The 19,594-nt window shown below is 36.0% G+C and overlaps 1 protein-coding gene across 6 annotated transcripts in view; it reads right to left on the reverse strand.

Annotated features, from left to right (window-relative positions):
• Nucleotides 1-3,831: 3,831 nt before the first annotated feature.
• The window catches only part of LOC126819769 (rho guanine nucleotide exchange factor 28), a 237,406-nt gene continuing 221,643 nt past the window's right edge, over nt 3,832-19,594 (reverse strand). For all 6 annotated transcript variants that reach the window (XM_050547974.2, XM_050547973.2, XM_050547972.2 and 3 more), the window contains 5 exons: nt 17,061-17,282; nt 14,846-14,995; nt 14,262-14,378; nt 9,711-10,386; nt 3,832-8,948 (listed from right to left, as the gene is read on the reverse strand). In XM_050547974.2, coding sequence (XP_050403931.2) covers nt 9,718-10,386; nt 14,262-14,378; nt 14,846-14,995; nt 17,061-17,282 — 1,158 coding nt within the window. In that variant the 3' untranslated portion in view covers nt 3,832-8,948; nt 9,711-9,717. The remainder of the gene's footprint in view (nt 8,949-9,710; nt 10,387-14,261; nt 14,379-14,845; nt 14,996-17,060; nt 17,283-19,594) is intronic.

Here is a 19,594-nt window from a genome sequence, read left to right on the forward strand (position 1 = left end):
CAGGCATAAAGGGTGAGCAGGGATAGAGGAAGTTGTCAATCAACAACAGCAGTTGGAACAATTAGAACCAATCCTATTGTTAAGACAAATGTTCAATTTCAAACGATAAACGGTTTCTAACTTTGAACAATGTTTTGTAACATGAATGTGTGTCCGTGTATGATTTTGTACTTTTGTTTTTCAACTTTGTATATTGTATGCTACCCTCAGTAGACTATATTCTATTATGTTCTGTTACGTTCTGTTCTATATTCCATTCAATTCCATTCCATGCTATATGCTTTCTATAATCCTTTCAATTCTATATATTATTCCATTATATAATTCGTTGGGCGTTTTCTGAATTTTTGTTTGATATTAACTGTTGAGCAATGTGAAAGTTACGGATAGGTTTACATCTAGAAAATTACTTCGATTCGTTCTTGGACACGGGTACCTTGTATATATATGCATATGATTAGTAATAACTGAAGACGCCTTTATAGATTTAATGTATGTCAGAATGAAGTAAAGTGGTGAATTTTTTTTTACCTGGGCGAATTTTTTTATTTATTAATGTATTTATCTACCGTAAACATAGAAGTACCTGTACTTTATCTACTTTAATATATAGATAACATGACCGACAATCCAGACGTTTTCCTCGTCTTGAGATTCATCACGATTGTCGGAAATAATCAAAACAGCCAATTATATGAGTGACACGTGGTCAAGCTGTTCATAAAACCTTCACAGTCTAATAAACTTGAACCCTGTTTAAATAAGTGAACGCGTTATACAAATTGATATTAAACCATCTATTATGTTTCTCACGTAATGTTTTATTCTGTTTTATTCGGGTATTGTGTTCCAGCACGTATTTTACAGAAAGGAAATAAATATAATTATGACAATATTTCCATGTAATGTCTACTTTTCTACAGTTATAAAGAAACTGGTAATGTTTTAATTTCCGCTCACGACCATTTCTGTATGGTTTTGAAAATGGCACCGTGGTCGTCGAGCGTTGCATGCATTAAAAATATTGAATAAAATGTCCTGGGTTCGAATTCCGGCGTTGGGCAGAGAATACTCTTAGGGTATTTTAAAGACACGTCCTTCATTTTCGGTGGCGTCTGTGGGGCTGACAAAAAAATCGTGCCTAGGTTTTTGGGTGGGATAAAGAAGGGATCCGTCCGCATTACGGTAAGGAGTATTTGCAGTAAAAGCCACACAAACACGCCTGCCAATTCCCCCCTTATATCGAGTGTCTAAAACGAAAATTGAGCACCATTTGATCTTAAACTTGTCCAAGCGCAAAACACTGAGCATGGTCCCAATTTGAATAACATAAAATTCTGGTGTAATTTTATATATACTGAACGCCATGGAAAACGCACCACTTAGTTTTTCGTATAACAAAATGATCCTGTCAACATATCTTATTTATTTTGATTCTTATTGTGAACAATATTCAAATGGGAACACATCAATAACAACACATTTGTACACTTGTGGATGTTTAATCTGTAATCAACGGTGCAAAGTCAGAGGGGTCAAAACCAAAAGTACGACACAGATGTCAGTAGCGCGTGTGTCCTCCACGGGCTCTTACGCCTGGGGCAAATTGTTCCATTCTTGGACAAGAGCAGCTTCTAAAGCAGCAATAGTGTGCATCTATGGTCTCCGATACAGACGGCGTCCAATCTAATCCCAGACATGTTCTATCGGTGCCATGTCCTGAGACATGGCTGGCCAGTCCAAGACATTGATGTTGTTAGCAGCCAGGTAGTCCATACTAAAACGGGCGGTATGCGGACGTGCATTATCCTGTTGGAAGTGCTGAAGTTGTGGGTGCGCTCGAAACATCGGAACAACAATTGGTTGCAAGACATCATCACGGTAGGTACAGCATTAAAGCGACCCCTGCAAATGTGTAAGGCGGTCCGGTGATGAAATGTGAAGCCTCCCCACACCACTACACTTCCCCCACGCCATCGATTCGTTTCGAAGACGCAGCAGTCTGCAAGACGTTCCCCAAGACGTCTCCACACACGTTGACGGCCATCAGCGTGATAAAGATGAAAGCGACTTTCATCACTGAAGAGCACACTTTGCAAGTCTACTCTTCTCCATGTCTGGTGTCCTTGAACCCATATCAAACGCCGCTGACGGTGATGATCCCTGAGAATAGCTCCAACATAAGGTCGTCGTGTACGGAGTCCTACTTCTCTTAGACGACGTCTTACGGTGTTGGAACTTACTGGTCCTTGTCTTCCGATGACTGCTGCACCTGTTCGAGTCGCTGGGCGGAATCTGTCACGCAGATGAGTGACCCGGATGTAGCGGTCTTGAGCCTGGGTTGTAACGCGTTGTGGACCAGGACGTTGACGGTCACGTGTTGATCCAGTAACTCGAACACGTTCCACCAATCTTACAATAGTGGACTGATGACTATTGAAGTGTCTGGCAATAGCACGTGTAGACATGCCAGCCCTGGACATTCCCATGGCTTCATTCCGTTAATTTTCAGTAAGTCTCGGCATCTCTAGCTCGATTCCTTCACATATCCAACAACAAATTACGACAGATTAACGTTTCACAGTTCATGTACTGCACATTAAGTTGAAAACATGCTTTTAAAGGGCACACACACAATGCTGCACGTGAATATTGAGTTTTTCATGTGCATCTCGTGCAATTTTTTTTGTGCACACGGGCCGATATTTTTTTGCGTTTGGGAGCATTGTGTGAAACAATAGTTCATAGTATTGCATAATATTATACATACAAAACCACCTAGTAATAAAATATTTGGGAAAAAAAAGTGATGCGTTTTCCATGGCGCTCAGATATCTGCTCAAATTGTGGGGAGAGGCAAAAATAGAACATTATTTCAATGGGTCAAGGGATATCCAGGTGAAACGTGTACATCAAAATAAACTTGATGGTACCATATCGTCTGAAAGGTCGTCCACTATATCATTTATTGAGTGAATGAACCAGATTGACCCCAAAACAGAACCCTGCGAACTCCTTAGTATGGTTTATTTACAGCGCGTTTCGGAACTTTCGAATTGTTTAGTCGGAAATAGAATAAACGGTAACGATTCATGAAGACAATACTGAGACTATGCTGTATTCACCTTGGCTGATCAAAGAAGGGTAATTGTGCACACGAAAGAATTCACTGGTACTCATCTATCTCGATAGTTTAGAGATTGCTGAGTACCAGTGAATTCTTTGTGGAGTCTAAAGGGATATAATATGTGTTTCCATACTATTCCATCAGTCAGACATACTTTTCTTCCTTGTTCATCAAGTTGACAAAGTTGACAAACTAATATATTCTGCATCAAATAAAATGGCGTTTAACATACTACTTTTCTGCACAAACTGGGCTAATTAAGATGGAATATATTTTTCATTGTGAATATCTTTGGGGTCTTTAGCAGTGGAAGTAAATGAGGATTTGGAGAAAACCTACAAGGTCAGGCAGGCGAACCAACCCCTCGTCACATCCAAGCTGGGAATGAAATGAAATATGGTTAAACGTTCTACTGTTTTGCTCCGGGCATTCGCCATGCAGTGTGGCATGAGTGAAATTTCGCCCCGCAATGTATACACGCGACCTCGTTTTTTCCCATCCAAATGACTAGACAGCTGTCCTTGACAACCCCTCCGTCCTGAGCCACTAACACGGGAAAATCACGTCAGAAAAATTCAAGCTTGGAATAAAAACCATACTACTTGATTGAATGACGGTCCTTACGATCTGAACCTGCACACTTTAGACAACTAATCTAACGAATTCCCCCGTCCAATTCATCAATATAACACAAACAATCAATATATAATTTTGAGCATTTTTTTTATTATAAAATGTACTATTTATAATTTTTTTGTCGTTTTTACCAAATTTAATAACAAATGGTGAAAACAATGACAAGTGAGGAGTAACAGAATAGGGTCCATCCCAAATAATCTACACAAAGTTAAACAATCAAGAAACAAAAAAAAAACTTGTTTATAATATAATAATATTGGGTTTTTTTTCAGACACTCTGCCCCATGATAATTAATGTAGTATATAAATATATATATATAATTTACTAGGACATATATGGTGTAAAACATACACAGTGTTCACATGGTGTTAAACAGGATGCTTTGCTGGTTAGCAGTTTAGTTTCGCCAAACCAGTTGCATCATCAATACAAATAGAGCCCAGTTCATACTGCATCTTAAATCTATAGTTAATACACCATTTAGATGGATATACAGAAGCAAGTTTTTAAGAATGCCAACGTTTTCAAGCAGGAGACTGTGTTTACACAGACTATATGCAGACCAAGATGAAGCCTCGGTCAGAATTAATTACACACACATGTCCTACCGTCTATATATAAGACTTATTTGCATTTCATTGTTTTCTTAATTCTACAGATCTGCATCAGTAAATTAATGAATTAATGATTGCCTCTGAGAAAAAGATCAAGTACTACGAATGTGAAAAATAAGTTGAGCACCTTTAATGTTCTGATCAATGGATGCAGAATGAATTGGGCTATCTGACAAACTGATTGGTTGATTGTCTTAATGATTTGAAATAAGGACCAATCAAAAGGGAGGGAATAACATTATTTTAACAATAAATCATGTACATATAACTGGCACCATGATGGTTTTAAATTAACACTAACTACTCTTGTAACTATATGGTAATTCTTCCATACCAATGACACAAAAAATTCCTTTATCTTTAATCACTGTGCAAAATTTGGCTTCAAGGTCTTTATCCTTATTCATAAAAACCTAGCATATTTTGAAAATTCTGCCCTTTCATTGGTCAGGAGCTGTAAAATCTGTTCTAGGATTTTAATGCTCAACCAATTAAATGGCCTCTGGGCCCTATTCAAAGAATCCTTAATATTAGATAATTTTTTTTTAGCTAAAATCCATTTTAAGAATTTATATATTCGTGAACAAAGCCTAACAGAGATATTGCCTGTCACAAATTAATTGAAAATAAAGAAATATTTTTGTGCCATTGAACCATCTTTTGCCTACATAATCAATCTATTTATCTACAAAAATTCTATTTATAAATTTAATAATATAGATTGTCCTCTATAACTGTACAAATATTTTGTCAGGTTTTTTTTTCTTAAAGTAAAAATAGTTTATTTTACACTATGAACAATTAGAAAATAACTTAAACAATGGTCAACCTACAACCATTTTATATAAGTTTTTAAAAAAAAAGATGAAAAAACTCGAACAAAAGGCTGTTTGAGATTTGACAGTATTTTTATCACCAATACTTCTCAAAACTTTAGACAATTTTATAATCGAAACAATCTCAGAATGAAGCACAGAATAAGAATTTGACAAATTAAAGTTAACTAAAGTGCAGTTTTCTTAACAACTCATAAACAACAAATAATAATTCCTCCATGTATTTTGCCAAGCTATGGAGTTTATTTTCGACAGGGATCTTTACAATTACTAGGATTAGCTGATCACACAGTAGACAGTTTATTAAGCAACAACAATTTACGAAAAACAAGCCACATGATTTATGAACACAATATTTTACAAGTTTTAAAAAAAAACACCACGATATCTATAACTAGCAAACAGTTAAATACCAAACATCTGACCAGTTCAAATATAAAATAGTAAAAAAAAACACAAAAAAAAGTTATTTGAAGCCAAAATAATTATAAAAATAATGAGTTTTTTTGATCTTAAAGGAATGTTGAAAATGAGGAATTAAAACTAATTTTCATTTTTTAGTAATGAATTCAAGTCGAAAAGCACTTTTCAAAATAACCCATTGTTTGGGACAAAGATCTCTTAGAGCACATTAATGCCCCTAAGTTACTAGCCACATTCGACAAAATAATTAATATAGGTGGCCAGCGATCTTTTAAAAAGTTTGAATTCTGGTCAAATTTGAGGTGTTTTTATGAGTCTGTTTGCTATACAGTTGAAGGACAGGCGAACTTCTTCCGTAACAACCTCGGCAGCGCTAGTCATATGGCATGGAATTCATTTTCCTTACAGGACAAATTTGTCGCAACACACAATATGGCTCTGCCTTGTTATCTGCGGAGGCTGTGGTCCAAAATGTTTTATTTCAACGTCAACGTAACAGTGTTCATAAGTAAGACAAATCCATGTAAATATACGTAGTGTCCATGACAACGATGTAAAGTCCTAAGTTAGGTAACTCTAAATTATTATCGACTTAAAAAATAAAAAAACCATAGGGAACCTACATACAAAATGTCAATCGTGTAGGGGTCCATATTATATCTTTTTTTTTTGTCCAAATAATAAATTAATCACACGTTAATAATAATAGTCTATATACTTCAATAAGTAGAGGAACTGTAACCTAAAGACTGATAATTTCAATAGCTGTTGTGTATGTAGCAGGATATGCTCTATCTCCTAGACACCTGGTGTCACTTCCCATTTCAAGAGTTCACATAGCTAACAAAATTTTATTGTAAGCTTTCTCTTGTACTAGAAACACAGCTTCCAAAGTGTCCAGATCATTCCTTGCAAATGAACATACTCAAATTTGTTTTGTACTGAAAACATTAAAACTTTAATAGTCTTCAAAAGTCGTGGGAGTTGTTCCGTGCATATACTATATATAGCATACTCATTTTAGTTGCCCAATCGTTGCCACTTCCCATTTCAGGACTTCACATAACCAACAAATTGCACTTGTATTGAAAAAATCAAAACCTAAGCATATTCACTTAAGTTACTATCTTTATATTACAGATCCCCTAATGTTATAATTTCCTACTATTAAATCATTAAATGCAGGTATTAATATACCTTGTTATTATGAAAACATGCATATTTATATACTGTGTATATCAATAAAATTAAAATCTAATATGAATATGTCTCGTTATTTACTTATTTCTTATCTTCGTATAAAATATATATCATCGTTTTTCGGGGGGGGGGGGGGGATACAAAAAAATAGTACGATAGTACTATATGGACCAAGAACCGATCATGACGCCATCATCTTTAAATTGTGACATCATATAAAAAAGTGAAGGCCATCAATCAATGCGAAATTGTCCAAGGAACATGCTTGCCGAGTTTCCTAAATTATCAAAGCACGTAGGCCAGCGCTTGTGGAAAAGTTCCTGGTCCAAACACCTGTCAAGTTACGAATCAATTAATTGTATTAGCAATAGTACAATCTGATTTGGAAAATAAAATACTCTTAAGATCCTGTACATTTTGTCATATGGCGTGCATTGTCCTGGGATGTGGACCGGACATTTTTCATCTCATTGTTCCTACTCCAAGATGCTTAGATCAGTTTCATAGGAAGATTTAGAATTTTCCATCGCCATCAAATGAAACATCGTTTTTGCGTTTATATGTATCCGAAGAGTGTACAACAATAACAAAGCGAAATCTAGTCGCTACACCCAAGTGATTTTTTGCCTTTTAATAATAGAATTCAAAATGAAAAAATAATAACACTGCATGTACATATATTTCAATTATTAATTAATTTATAATCTTCGTAATTAAAAAAAAAATGTTGAATTGCACTTCACCGAAGTCGATCAAAGTATGCATCAAGTCACACAAACTATTCGCATAATTACACAGCACCCTTAATTAAATGTATATGAAATCGTCGAAATCTATTTCTTAAAAATATTATCTTAAATTAGACAAAAACCTTTCGTAAAATGAACTCAATCACTCGATCAATCCAGCCCAAACTGTCTCCCCTTGACTACCACAAAATGGTATCACATCTGTATACAGTGTTAAAGGTCATATGAAGATTCCGGTATGTCTTATTATTGATTGGCTGAGAAGAAAAAATGACCTTCACCCTGTATTTGAAATACGCAGAATGCATTGTTAACTGATGGATTGAGAAGACATTTCCCACAAGCCACTGCACAAACTGTCTACATGAACATCCAGTAACCATACACACAATGGACATATTTTATTCAGATTAAAAATTGTTGGAGTCAAAGCGAAGACGATTTCAGACAGAGTGATCAAGATGATATAAATCTAAATAAGTATAAATTATATTTGCAAAACATACTGTATGTACATACATATGTACAAAGTAATAAATTATCATTTGACATATCTAAATACATATTTTTTAATATTACTCACAATACTGCTCTGCTAAATTGTGACTCGAAAATTAAATTAATTGCATACGATATATTTGTGCGACAGGAAAAGTATCTGAACTTTTATTCATGTGAAATAATATTGTCTCCATCTTTGACAATAAACACAATTTTTGCGTGATTCCACAGATGTGAGAGAAGTTTTGAACACGAAATGGCGGGGCAGTTATTAAATATTTGACAGAAATATCTGCAGACAATGCTTAGAAGCCATTTTGTCAGATGTTTTGGTTTTTTTTAACGAAGTGAGCACTTTTAGGATAATGAAGCATCATCTTTAGGAGAGAGGCTTTGCCTCTCGAGATGTGCTTATGTCAATAATCAATGTGCTGATTGGTCACCAGACCATTTGTCCATAATCATCAACCAATACAATCATTTGTAACAAATACATAATTATTCAATTCAATTCCAACCAATCAAAATCAACGAAACAGAGAAACCAGCTCTTTTGTCAACAAATCATCACTAACAATTAACAATTGCACTAATTTAATTAATCATTTAAAAGGTATTTAATTGAACAGCTTTCATTTTGGAACTGTCTTTCCAACGTCTGTCTCACAACTACATCGGACTACCAGTAATCTGTGTACATCATGTGATTAAACGTATCCAATCGTAAGACTGTAGTCCTCCATGTACCCACCGAAGAAATCAGACATCAAGTGAAAGTAGCACCATTGTTATATCCTAGGTAATGTCATCTGTACATTAACCTAGACTTCTTACTGATCAATCTCCTCAGATATATTGCTGAAAAAAAAATAATGAAGAAATATTAATGAAATGAAATGAGGTTTAACGTACTAGTGCTCTGACTATGCTAATAAAGATGGGCATACACCAGACAGTGTGCTTTGCATGGATGTTTTCCCTTGGCTAATGAATTTGGCATACAACATACAGTGTGCTTTGGGTGAATATTTTCCCTGACAGCGGCGCTGCGGTTTACTTTTATTTCAAATTCCAACTGCCAAGGCATTTTTTATGTGCACCCCAACTTATACACAGGATCTCTGTTTTTTGTTCCATCCGAATGACTAGACTTTATTCAAGGCCAGATTCTCTGGCCTGCATGACTAACAAGGGGAAACCACATTAAAAAATCCAGAGATACTTTCAGGATAAGGGAAACTTGGCCCAGACAGAGACACTACCGCCTACTCTTGTATCAAATTACAACTGCCAAGGGTTCTTACTCACTAAGCCACCACGGCTTCAGAAGCATTAGTATCGATGCAAGTAAATTAATACAAATTACTAATTGCTAAATGTGCAACGTGAAAGGTAGAATTTCGCCTGGACAGCGGTATTTCTCTAAATAACAACAAGGGTTTATTAGCATCCACTCGAGACAAACTAGGTCATTTCGGGACTAACATATGGTTTAATTTTATTTCAATAATTCATTTGTGCGTAGGGGTCTGTTAGCAGTGTGAGGAGTTCGGGGGAAAACCCGTGAAGTTGGATAGGCGATCCTAAATTAAAAGATTCCAAAAATGTTTGAATTCATACCTGCAGTTTAGAAGTATATCACCTCGTCTGATTTGCCTTGTTTGTTTCCTCCTGGTGCTGAGTGGGTGCTACCCTGCGGGGAGGGCGTCTTATTCTTGGTACCATGATGTGGTTCAGCTAGTCGTTTCACTAGAGCTAGATTAGAGGGAGCACTGTGACCTGTTGGTCCGTGGTGCAGACCCTGTCGTTGATGAGCTGGATTACTGATCGTACCCTTCAGTAACGAAGGTTTCTGTTGATGTAGAGCAGTACCATGAGGTGTTGGATTTCCCACAAGTTTCATCGGGATCTGTTGTCCTTTTATGGAACCAACTTTCTGTTCATTGGTCGTACTTAAGAGATGCACAGGCATAGTTTGTTTCTGTCCAACAGAATTGTAACTCGGTAAATTCCCCATCGACAAACGGGGTTTTGATCCGTTCCCGCGGAATTCTCCTGCGTTGTCCCGCTGGTTGTACTGATTAAGTCTTTCCAAGTCTTCAGAGGTTCCCTTGTAGAAGTCTGCAGATGCTGACCGTTTGTGAACAACGGGTTCATTATTTTGGCGACTATCAGGACTATCTGGATGCTCACAAACTGGTTGGTTACCAGAGAAACTTGATGATAAAGGCAGACCAACTTCCTTTAACATGTCGATCTGTTTCTGGAGGGCCTCTCGTTGGCGTCGCAACTCATCCTGAAAATAGATCAATAAGAATTAGAACAATGTGATGGAATTTGGTTTAATGTCTCGTCAACATAACACTATACAGCGCCAGTGCCATTTTCACCTACTCTTTCTTGATTTTCAACTGTCAAGGGTTCTTTTACATGTGTGGACCATGGTTTTTTCTCCCCTCTGTGTGTGTGTGTGTGAGAGAGAGAGAGAGAGAGAGAGAGAGAGAGAGAGAGAGAGTGGGGTTTAACATCCACTCGATACAAACTAGATCATTTCGGGACTAACACATGGTTCAATTTTATTTCAATAATTCGCTGACACGTATGAGTCTTTAGCAGTGGAAACCGGAGGACCCAGAGAAAACCCATGAGGTTGGACAGGCGACCCTACTCCTTGTCACGTACGACCGGAGAATCAAAACCACATCACATTAACGACAGACCTCGTGATCCAATGCGCACGCTTTAACCATGAACAAATATGAACAAAAATGTTAACATTGGCCAAAAGATCTTTTAAAGATATAATCCGATTTAACAAATAAAGCAAACTAATCTTTTAAAAATATTTTTAGCCTATTTTGACATTTTTGTTCATATATTATTATTATCATAAACAATAACTTGTGACTTTCAACTTGTATATTATTATCGTAAACAGTGTCTTGCCACTTCTGACTCATATGGCTGTCACAGGTCACATTTGGTTATATCTATAGTGTGAGGTAGAAGTAATCCTCTTTCAATTCCAACTGTTAAGTCTTCTTTTACGCTTGGACCATGTTTATTTGTCCCATCTGTAAATATTAGCTATCTGATGATCTAGTGAGTGGAATATGGGCTTGTCATGTGAATAAATGTCTGTGTAATAATTTATATAACACTTGATGCATTATGCATCTTTAAGCTATTGTTCTGGAGCATACTACATCTTACGACAGGAAAAATCATCTCAACAATCTCTTAAACAAGATTTATAATCATGGCACTTCAAAAGATCTTGAAACTCTCGACAAATAAAAGGCAATTATCAACTTCACTAGACACAACACTTCTAATCGCTTAAATAAAACTTGTTAAAAAAAAACAAACCCAAAGTCGAGTTATTAACTGCAATAAATCTGAACTAAACCATAAGAAAAAGAGATCGATTAACATTCTTCTCTAATCATGACGGAAATTCATCGCGTTGATCTTTTCCCTAAATACTAAGTAGACAGAGTTATCTTTACGTTTTTTTTTTTACACTTTAACACCACCAACAAAAAAGTAAAACAGTTTATCCATTTGTCAACACTCATTATAATGAAAATATGTAGATTGTGGTTTTATTCAGTTTGATACCATGTGTCACATTGCCCTGGAAAGACCGCTAGCCGTTTTCAAGAAATAAACACAAAAAAAAAAGCTGAAAAAAGTTACATCAGATTAACTTTTGGTGTATATGTCAAGCTAAATTTTATGATGTTTATACTTTGCTTTTATAAGAGAGAGAGAGAGAGTTTAACATCCACTCAGCAGGAACTCGATCATTTTGGGACTAACATATGGTTCAATTTTATTTCAATAATTAGCTTGCGTGTAGGCGTAGGGGTCTTTAGCAGTGTGATGAAACATGGAGGACTTGTAAAAAAACCCTAATGAGTTGGGACAGGCGACCCTACTCCTTGTCACAGGCCTCTTGACTCAATGACAGACCATGTAATCTAAAGCACAGTTTGAAAACACAACACCGGCTTATTTATCAAAAGAATTCTGATTATCTGATAATATGGATTGTGTCTGTCAAAGTACCTAAATTACAATATTTTTCAAAGAAATGAAATATAATTGGGTTTAACGTCCTACTTTTCTGCACTCACAGGGTTAATGAAGATCAGTATACCCCATGCAGAGTGCTATAAGGGAAATCGTGACTACGTCCTACTTTTCTGCACCAACTGGGCTAATGAAGACGTCACGAAACATAATATCATTTTTTCACTGGGATATCAAAACATAGCCTCTCAACAACAAAAAAATATATATAAATCTCAAGGCCATAGTGACATTCACTTTGCTTTTATAAACAGAACCATTTGATCACAATTTTATAAAACAGTTAGGATATTATTCTAGCTGTAACAATTTTACAAGTAAACAGAAAACATTCATGCTACAATATCATAGCCTTTTCAAAGACTAACAAACAATAAAAAATAACTTCACTGTGTACAATATAAATCATATTAATGAGAGAAATGAAATGAAATGAAATGGAGTTTAACGTCCTACTGTTCTGCGCCTAACCTGGGCTAATGAAGACGGGCATACGCCATACAGTGTGCTATGAGGGAAATTTTGCCCGGACAGCGGCACTACGGCCTACTCTTATATCGAATTCCAACTGCCAAGGGATCTTTTACGTGCACGCCAATGTGTACACGGGGCCTCGGTTTTTCGTCCCATCCGAACGACTAGACAGCTTTCCATGTCAGCCCCTCCGTCCTGCATCACTGACAAGGGAGAACCACGCCGGAAAATCTGGATGAACTTTCTCGGCCAATGCAGAGATCGAACACCCGACCTCCAGGCTAGCGAGCTAGCGTCTTACCCACTTAGCCACGTGAACCCAATATTAATGAGAGAGATGCGGTTTACCCTCCCCTGGACACAAACTAGGTCATTTTGGGACTATGCTTCAATTCTATCTCAATAATTCACTTTTGGATTGGGGTCTTTATACTGTGGGAGGAAACCAAAGCCCCTAGAGAAAACCAACAAGGTTGGTCACGTGACCTTACTCCTTGTCACACACAAGCTGGGAATCGAAACCACACCACTTTTTCACTCAATGACAGACCTTATGATCTAAAGCGTATGTGTTAGATGATTCAACAACCCAACCCTCGACCAGGTGAGCACGGGATGAGGGTGAGTGTTTTTATCACTGTTGTTGTTCAAAGGTTACCAAAGAAAACATGCAACCTTTTTGGATGCAGAAAGCCCATGAATGAAACAGGGTGACCAACATCTTGTAGTAGACACGTGTTGTTAATACCAAAAATAACATAGTGCGAGATCAAGTTACACCGAGAATAATAGACTACTGTACCGCAAGTCAAATTAAGACATCATAAATACAGTAAATCGAGACACTCTGGTGTGATTTGCGACTAATATAGAATTTTACATTCTCAATGATAATACATGTTCTGCATGTTAGACATGAACGTAGATATTTAGCTTATTTACAGACATGTAAAGTTGTTAGAGAAATTGGACACTTGACATGCAAGGAAAACACATCTATGTGAACTCTGTGCATTCAAAAAAAAAAGGCAACCAGTAGTAATAGCTTATTAAATCTGCTGAAACTTCAGAAAAGACCTCCATTGATGATTCTGAATAAGACCCTGATAAAAACCTAGTTATAGAGAGAGAGAGAGAGAGAGAGAGAGAGAGAGAGAGTGTTTAACATCCACTGGACACAAATTAGGTCATTTTATTTTATTTCAATAATTTGCTTACGCGTTGGGGCCTTTAGCAGTGGCTGGAAACAGGAGGACCCAGACAAAACCCAAGAGGTTGGACAGGCGACCATACTCCTGTTCAAGTACACACTGAGAATCAAAACCTTGGCACTTGACTCAATGACAGACCTTATGATCTAAAGTGTACATGTCAGACCATTGAGCCACTTACCCCCCCCCCCCCAACCCAGCTTCAAGATAGACCTCCATTGTTTGAAAGGAAATGAAATGTTCTGCTCTGACTGGGCTGATGAAGACTGATTGTTTGCAAGGGAAGCAAACTGTTCAAAGTAGATCAGCATATTTAAGTATGAAACATAAATTAATGTAGTTATATTATAGAATAAGTTTATATGAGAATATGGTTTTAAGATATATTTACCTCTTTCCGTGCTAAAACCCGCCTCTGTTCCTCCAGTTTACTAGTTTCACTTTCTAACCAAACAGTATTCTGGGATCTAGTTCTTTCCCATTCCTGACGTTCACGGCTATAATTCTCCTGTAAATAAATAAATAAATATAATAATAATGTCCATATCTTGAGTGCTAAATCGATCCAAAAACATGCTCAAAACCTTTTAAAAACAATAAATTACCAAATACACATCTATTCAATTTAGTTGTTTAAATCTTTAATAAATATAGTCTTTAATAAAATTTAATCTGTAATAAAACTATATCTTTAATAAAACTGAATCTTTCATTAAATTAAATCTTTAATAAAACTGAACCTTTAAAAAAACTTTAAATATAATCAAACTTTAAATATAATCAAACTTTATATTTAATAAAACATTCACTTTAATAAAACATTCACTTTCAAAAAATTCACTTCAAGAAAATTCACTTTAAGAAAACATTCACTTAAAAGTGAATCTTTGAAAAAAAATTAAATCTTCAATAAAACATAATCTTTAATAAAACGAAATCTTTAATATAATAAAATCTTAAAAAAAAAAAACTTACCTGAAGATTTCGAAGTTCTTCCAGTTGATTATGATGATAAACGGATTTCTTCTCACTGACATCAACAGATAATTTATTAATTTTCTCATTGGCTGTTATTAACTGGGCTCGAAGGTCTTCAACAGCTGTACTATGTTCCGATGTTAATGACTACAAAATAAAATTTGTATTTATTTGTACCTGAATCACAAGATGAGTAGCCAGAGCAGGAAGGGCTCAAAGGAATTTATACCATCCTTCGACATCATCCTCAAAAACATCAAACTTTCTTCATGAATTAGATTTTTAGAATATAAAATCAGATGTTTGGCGTTGGAACATGCAGTATTTATTTAAAAAGAAAATGAGAATTGTATTAAGAGTAATATTTTCTACAAAAGGCCATCTGGAGGATGGTATGAGAAAAAGTTATTTGGAATGGAGATTGTCTAAGAAAAAGTTATTTGGAATGGAGATTGTCTAAGAAAAGGCTAATTGGAATAAAGATTGTCTAAGAAAAAGCTATTTGGAATGGAGGATGGTATAAGGAAAAGCCGTCTGGAATGAAATGAAATGGGGTTTAACGTCCTACTGTTCTGCGTACGCTATACAGTGTGCTATGAGGGAAATTTTGCCCCGGGCAGCGGCACTACGGCCTACTCTTATATCGAATTCCAACTGTCAAGGGATCTTTTACATGCATGCCAATATGTACAAGGGACCTCAGTTTTCGTCCCATCCATACAACTAGACATCTGTCCTTGTCAGGATCTCCATCCTGTATCACTGACAAGGGCTAACCACGCCCAATTTGGAATGGAGGATTGTATAAGAAAAAACCATTTGGAATGAAAGATGGTATTATACTATTAAAAATAAAAAAAAGCTCTAAGTTAGAAAGTATTTCTTCTCATTGTGTGATGTAATGAAATGGAAAATACAAGTAATGACATTTTGTCAAATACTGGACAAAGAAGAATTGGGTTTTAAGATAGAACAAGTTTTTAGATGGGTTGTCTGGTGTAATAGGGGTCAGTAAAAGTGCAAGTAAATCAGGGATCGTGTAAATTTTGACACCTAATCTAGAATTAAGGTAATCAGGACGATATTGTCACCTGTGTAAAATAGTCAACCTATTGTTTTGCTAATCCCCATCTTAAAACCTACCGTTTGTCACTACATCAAAAAGTTGGACAATTAACAGATTTGAATAATGTTGGACTGAAATTGGGACTTTAGTTTTTGTTGCAAGCAAATTAATTCAAGCTAAACCCTCTCTCCTGAGATGGAACATGGGACCTCAAGGTTAATGAGTCAGTGCCTTAATCACTGTGCCTTGATGACTCCCCTTTCAACAGTTAAGCTCTATATTCGACTCGTTTGTCCCTTTAAATGCAATTAAATTTAACAACCTACTGTTCTGCTCCGACTGGGCTAATGAAGACGGTTGTCCCGTTAAAAAGTCGGACAACCTTGACCATCACCCCCTATAAACAACAGACTGACTATATTCTAATAATAATGTGAGGTCATCCGTTTATCAAAATATCTCTTGTTTAATGTTTTGACAGGTCCATCAAAAACAATGACATACAGTTTATTATGACATCAGAAACAGAAAATACCTATCTTATCTAGGTCAAAAAAAACCAAAGGCCATGTTTTTCAATAAATTCAACATCTTGGTTTTTTATGAAATTAAATGAGGTTTCACATCCTACTGTTCTGCTCTGACTGGGCTAATGAAGACAGTATTTTTTATGATAATGTGGAGAGAATATATTGATTTTCTTCAAGGTTATTGGTTTTTATATTGTTTTAAAGGGCCAATCTCAGATTTGGGGCTGTATGGCTAACCCCATATTGTAAGTTTATTTTTGTCTTTGAAAAAGTAACCAACAGCTTCAAAAGGTTTGTAAGAGTTTTTCACCCATAATTAACAGGAGAGAGACAAATGAGATTTTAACGTCCACTTAGCAAAAAAGTTGTCATTTCGGGACTAACATATGGTAAAGATTTATCTTTATCTTTAATGATTGGCTTGCATGTAGGGGTCCTTAGCAGTGGGAGGAAACCAGAGTACCAAGAGAATACCCACAAGGGTAGCCAGGCAAGGTTAGGCATGAACAAGTGTGGGATCGAAACCATGCCACTTAAATCAATAACAACCCTTTTGATCTAAAGCGCACACGTTGGACCACTCGGCCACCCAATCACTAAATACCATTAAACTTACCATTAAACAGTGAAGATATCTACACAGTTGTGTTATGGATGACATCTCCTCCTGGTTGTGTCGACCAAGCGTATGTCCCAGTGACGATATAGATGATCCAGATAGTTCTCCAAATGATCCAAGGTCACTTAATCTATCAGAGGGTCGAACACCTTCATCTTCAAAGTTTTTCTGTTTTGGAGATTGACCGAGTTGAGCAGGTGATCTACTGTCAGTTGATTCCTGAAATAAATAAAATAAGGAATGAGAGAGAGAGAGAGAGAGAGGGAGAGAGAGAGAGAGAGAGAGAGAGAGAGAGAGAGATGGTTTAATGACCACTTGACACAGATAAGATCATTTTGAGACTAACATGGTTCAATTTTATTTCATTAATTTTCTTGCATGTAGGCATCTTTAGCAGTGGGAAGAGACAATAGGACCCACAAGGTCAGGAAGCATACAGAGATTGTTTTTGTCTTACCTATAAGGTGGCAAAATGTGTGTGGGGGGGAGGGGAAGCTGTAAGCATCCACAGTGCTGTCCTGGGTTTCACTCAAAATCAAAACAAAACTTGATTTACTAAAAAGATGTAATAGATAATAATTCGAACTGTCTTGACATGGTCATCTCCTGAATGGCTATAGTCTGCCACTTGACGTCACAATGATTTAGAACATCAAACATTTAAACAATAATAGGGGCCATAATCGAGAAATTTAGAAAACGCTAAAGATGAGTAAATAAAGTTAGTTCTGTGTATGTTTACAGTGTACAGTGGGAAATTTTGTCCTATATAAATCATAACTTGTTTCAATAGCATTAACACCACTACTAAAGTTGGCTGGGCAATGGCCTCATGTATTCTCATGTTATCTTAATCAAAAATCGAGAGAAAATGGAAATCTCATTAACTGTGTTCTGTTTTGTAAACAAGTGAAACATATATCCCATATTTCAAGTTTCTCAATGAAGACAGCTAGCTATCTAATAACCTATTTCAAGTAAAGCAAGATGTTCTCATCTTAAGAGCTAGAAATTATGTTTAAAGTCCCATTGCTTCATTTTAGCACAGTAAGAATCCCTTACAAACTACAATATTGGGAAAGATCCAAAAATGGTTCAATTCTATTTAGTGAGAGAGAGAGTGAGAGAGAAATGGAGTTTAACGTCCACTCGACACAAACTAGGTCATTTCAGGACTAACATATGGTTTAATTTTATTTCAATAATTCGCTTGCGCGTAGGGGTCTTTAGCAGTGGGTGGAAACCGGAGGACCCTGAGAAAACCCACGAGGTTGGACAGGCGACCCTACTCCTTGTCACGTACAATCGGAGGACCCTGAGAAAACCCACGAGGTTGGACAGGCGACCCTACTCCTTGTCACGTACAACCGGGGATTCGAAACCACGCCAGTTGACTCAATGACAGACTTTATGATACAGCGTGCACACGCTAACCATTCAGCCATCCAACCCCCCTCAATTCTATTTAGTAATACGACAGCTGCCATTTTGTTGTGGCTGAACAGAATTGATAGGCCTATTTTAAATCTGATTGAATCCAAGTCGGAGTTATGTAGCATTAGTATTTTGATTTTGTTTCTTAATTAAATGTTGAATAATGAATCTGAGTACATCTTAGCGTGAAATAAGCTGTGGAAATTTGATATTTTAGTGGAAAATAGGGACCAAATGGTTTAATGCATTCGCATTACAAGATCTAACATTGAGTCAAGTGCATTGGTTTCGATTCCTCGCTTATACGTGACAAGGAGTAGGATCACCTGTCCAACCTTGTGGGTTTTCTCTGGGTCCTCCGGTTTCCTCCCACTGCTAAAGACCTTACGCGCAAGCAAATTACTGACCTAAAATTAAATCATGTTAGTCTCAATTATGACCTAGTTTTTATCGAGTGGAGGTTAAACTCCATTTCTCTCTCTTTATATAACACAACTAAGATATCGTAATAAGATCCATAATGAATACAAGATCTCATAGAAGATTTTTTCTGACATATTTATAATCACTAATCAGTTTTAACTAACAACATTACGTTCATGTAGTCGTTTGTCTATTTATTAATGACCAGAGGGAGGAGAAAATATTTACCTAACTAATGACTTCATCAATTTAATATATTAAGGTCAGACTTTGTAGCTCAGATAATTAACAGCATGATATCAATATTTAGGTGAAACATAACAAATTCTGTAACTAGACTATAAGTTGTGTGTGAGTCTTCTTAATTCTCTTAATTAAAAAATTTTGGTACAAGAATAACTTGTGTAGTTTTAATTACCAGTATTCATTTTTGGGATCCATCCTGGAATTTTATTTTAGCAAAGGTAAATAAAATAGATATTCAAACTAAATCTTAATTCTTGATTTTCTATCCTATTTCGTTATTGTTTTCATTACAGGGTCAATCTAGATGGAGTTCATAAACTTTATTATTGTTAGTATCGAATGAAGACTATGTACAGATTTGATCAGACATATTTAATTTATCCGACTACTAGATTTATTTTATAATAATTTCATTTATTTTATCCAAC

This window comes from Patella vulgata, chromosome 4 (assembly GCF_932274485.2).
Source record: "Patella vulgata chromosome 4, xgPatVulg1.2, whole genome shotgun sequence".
NCBI lineage: Eukaryota > Metazoa > Mollusca > Gastropoda > Patellidae > Patella > Patella vulgata.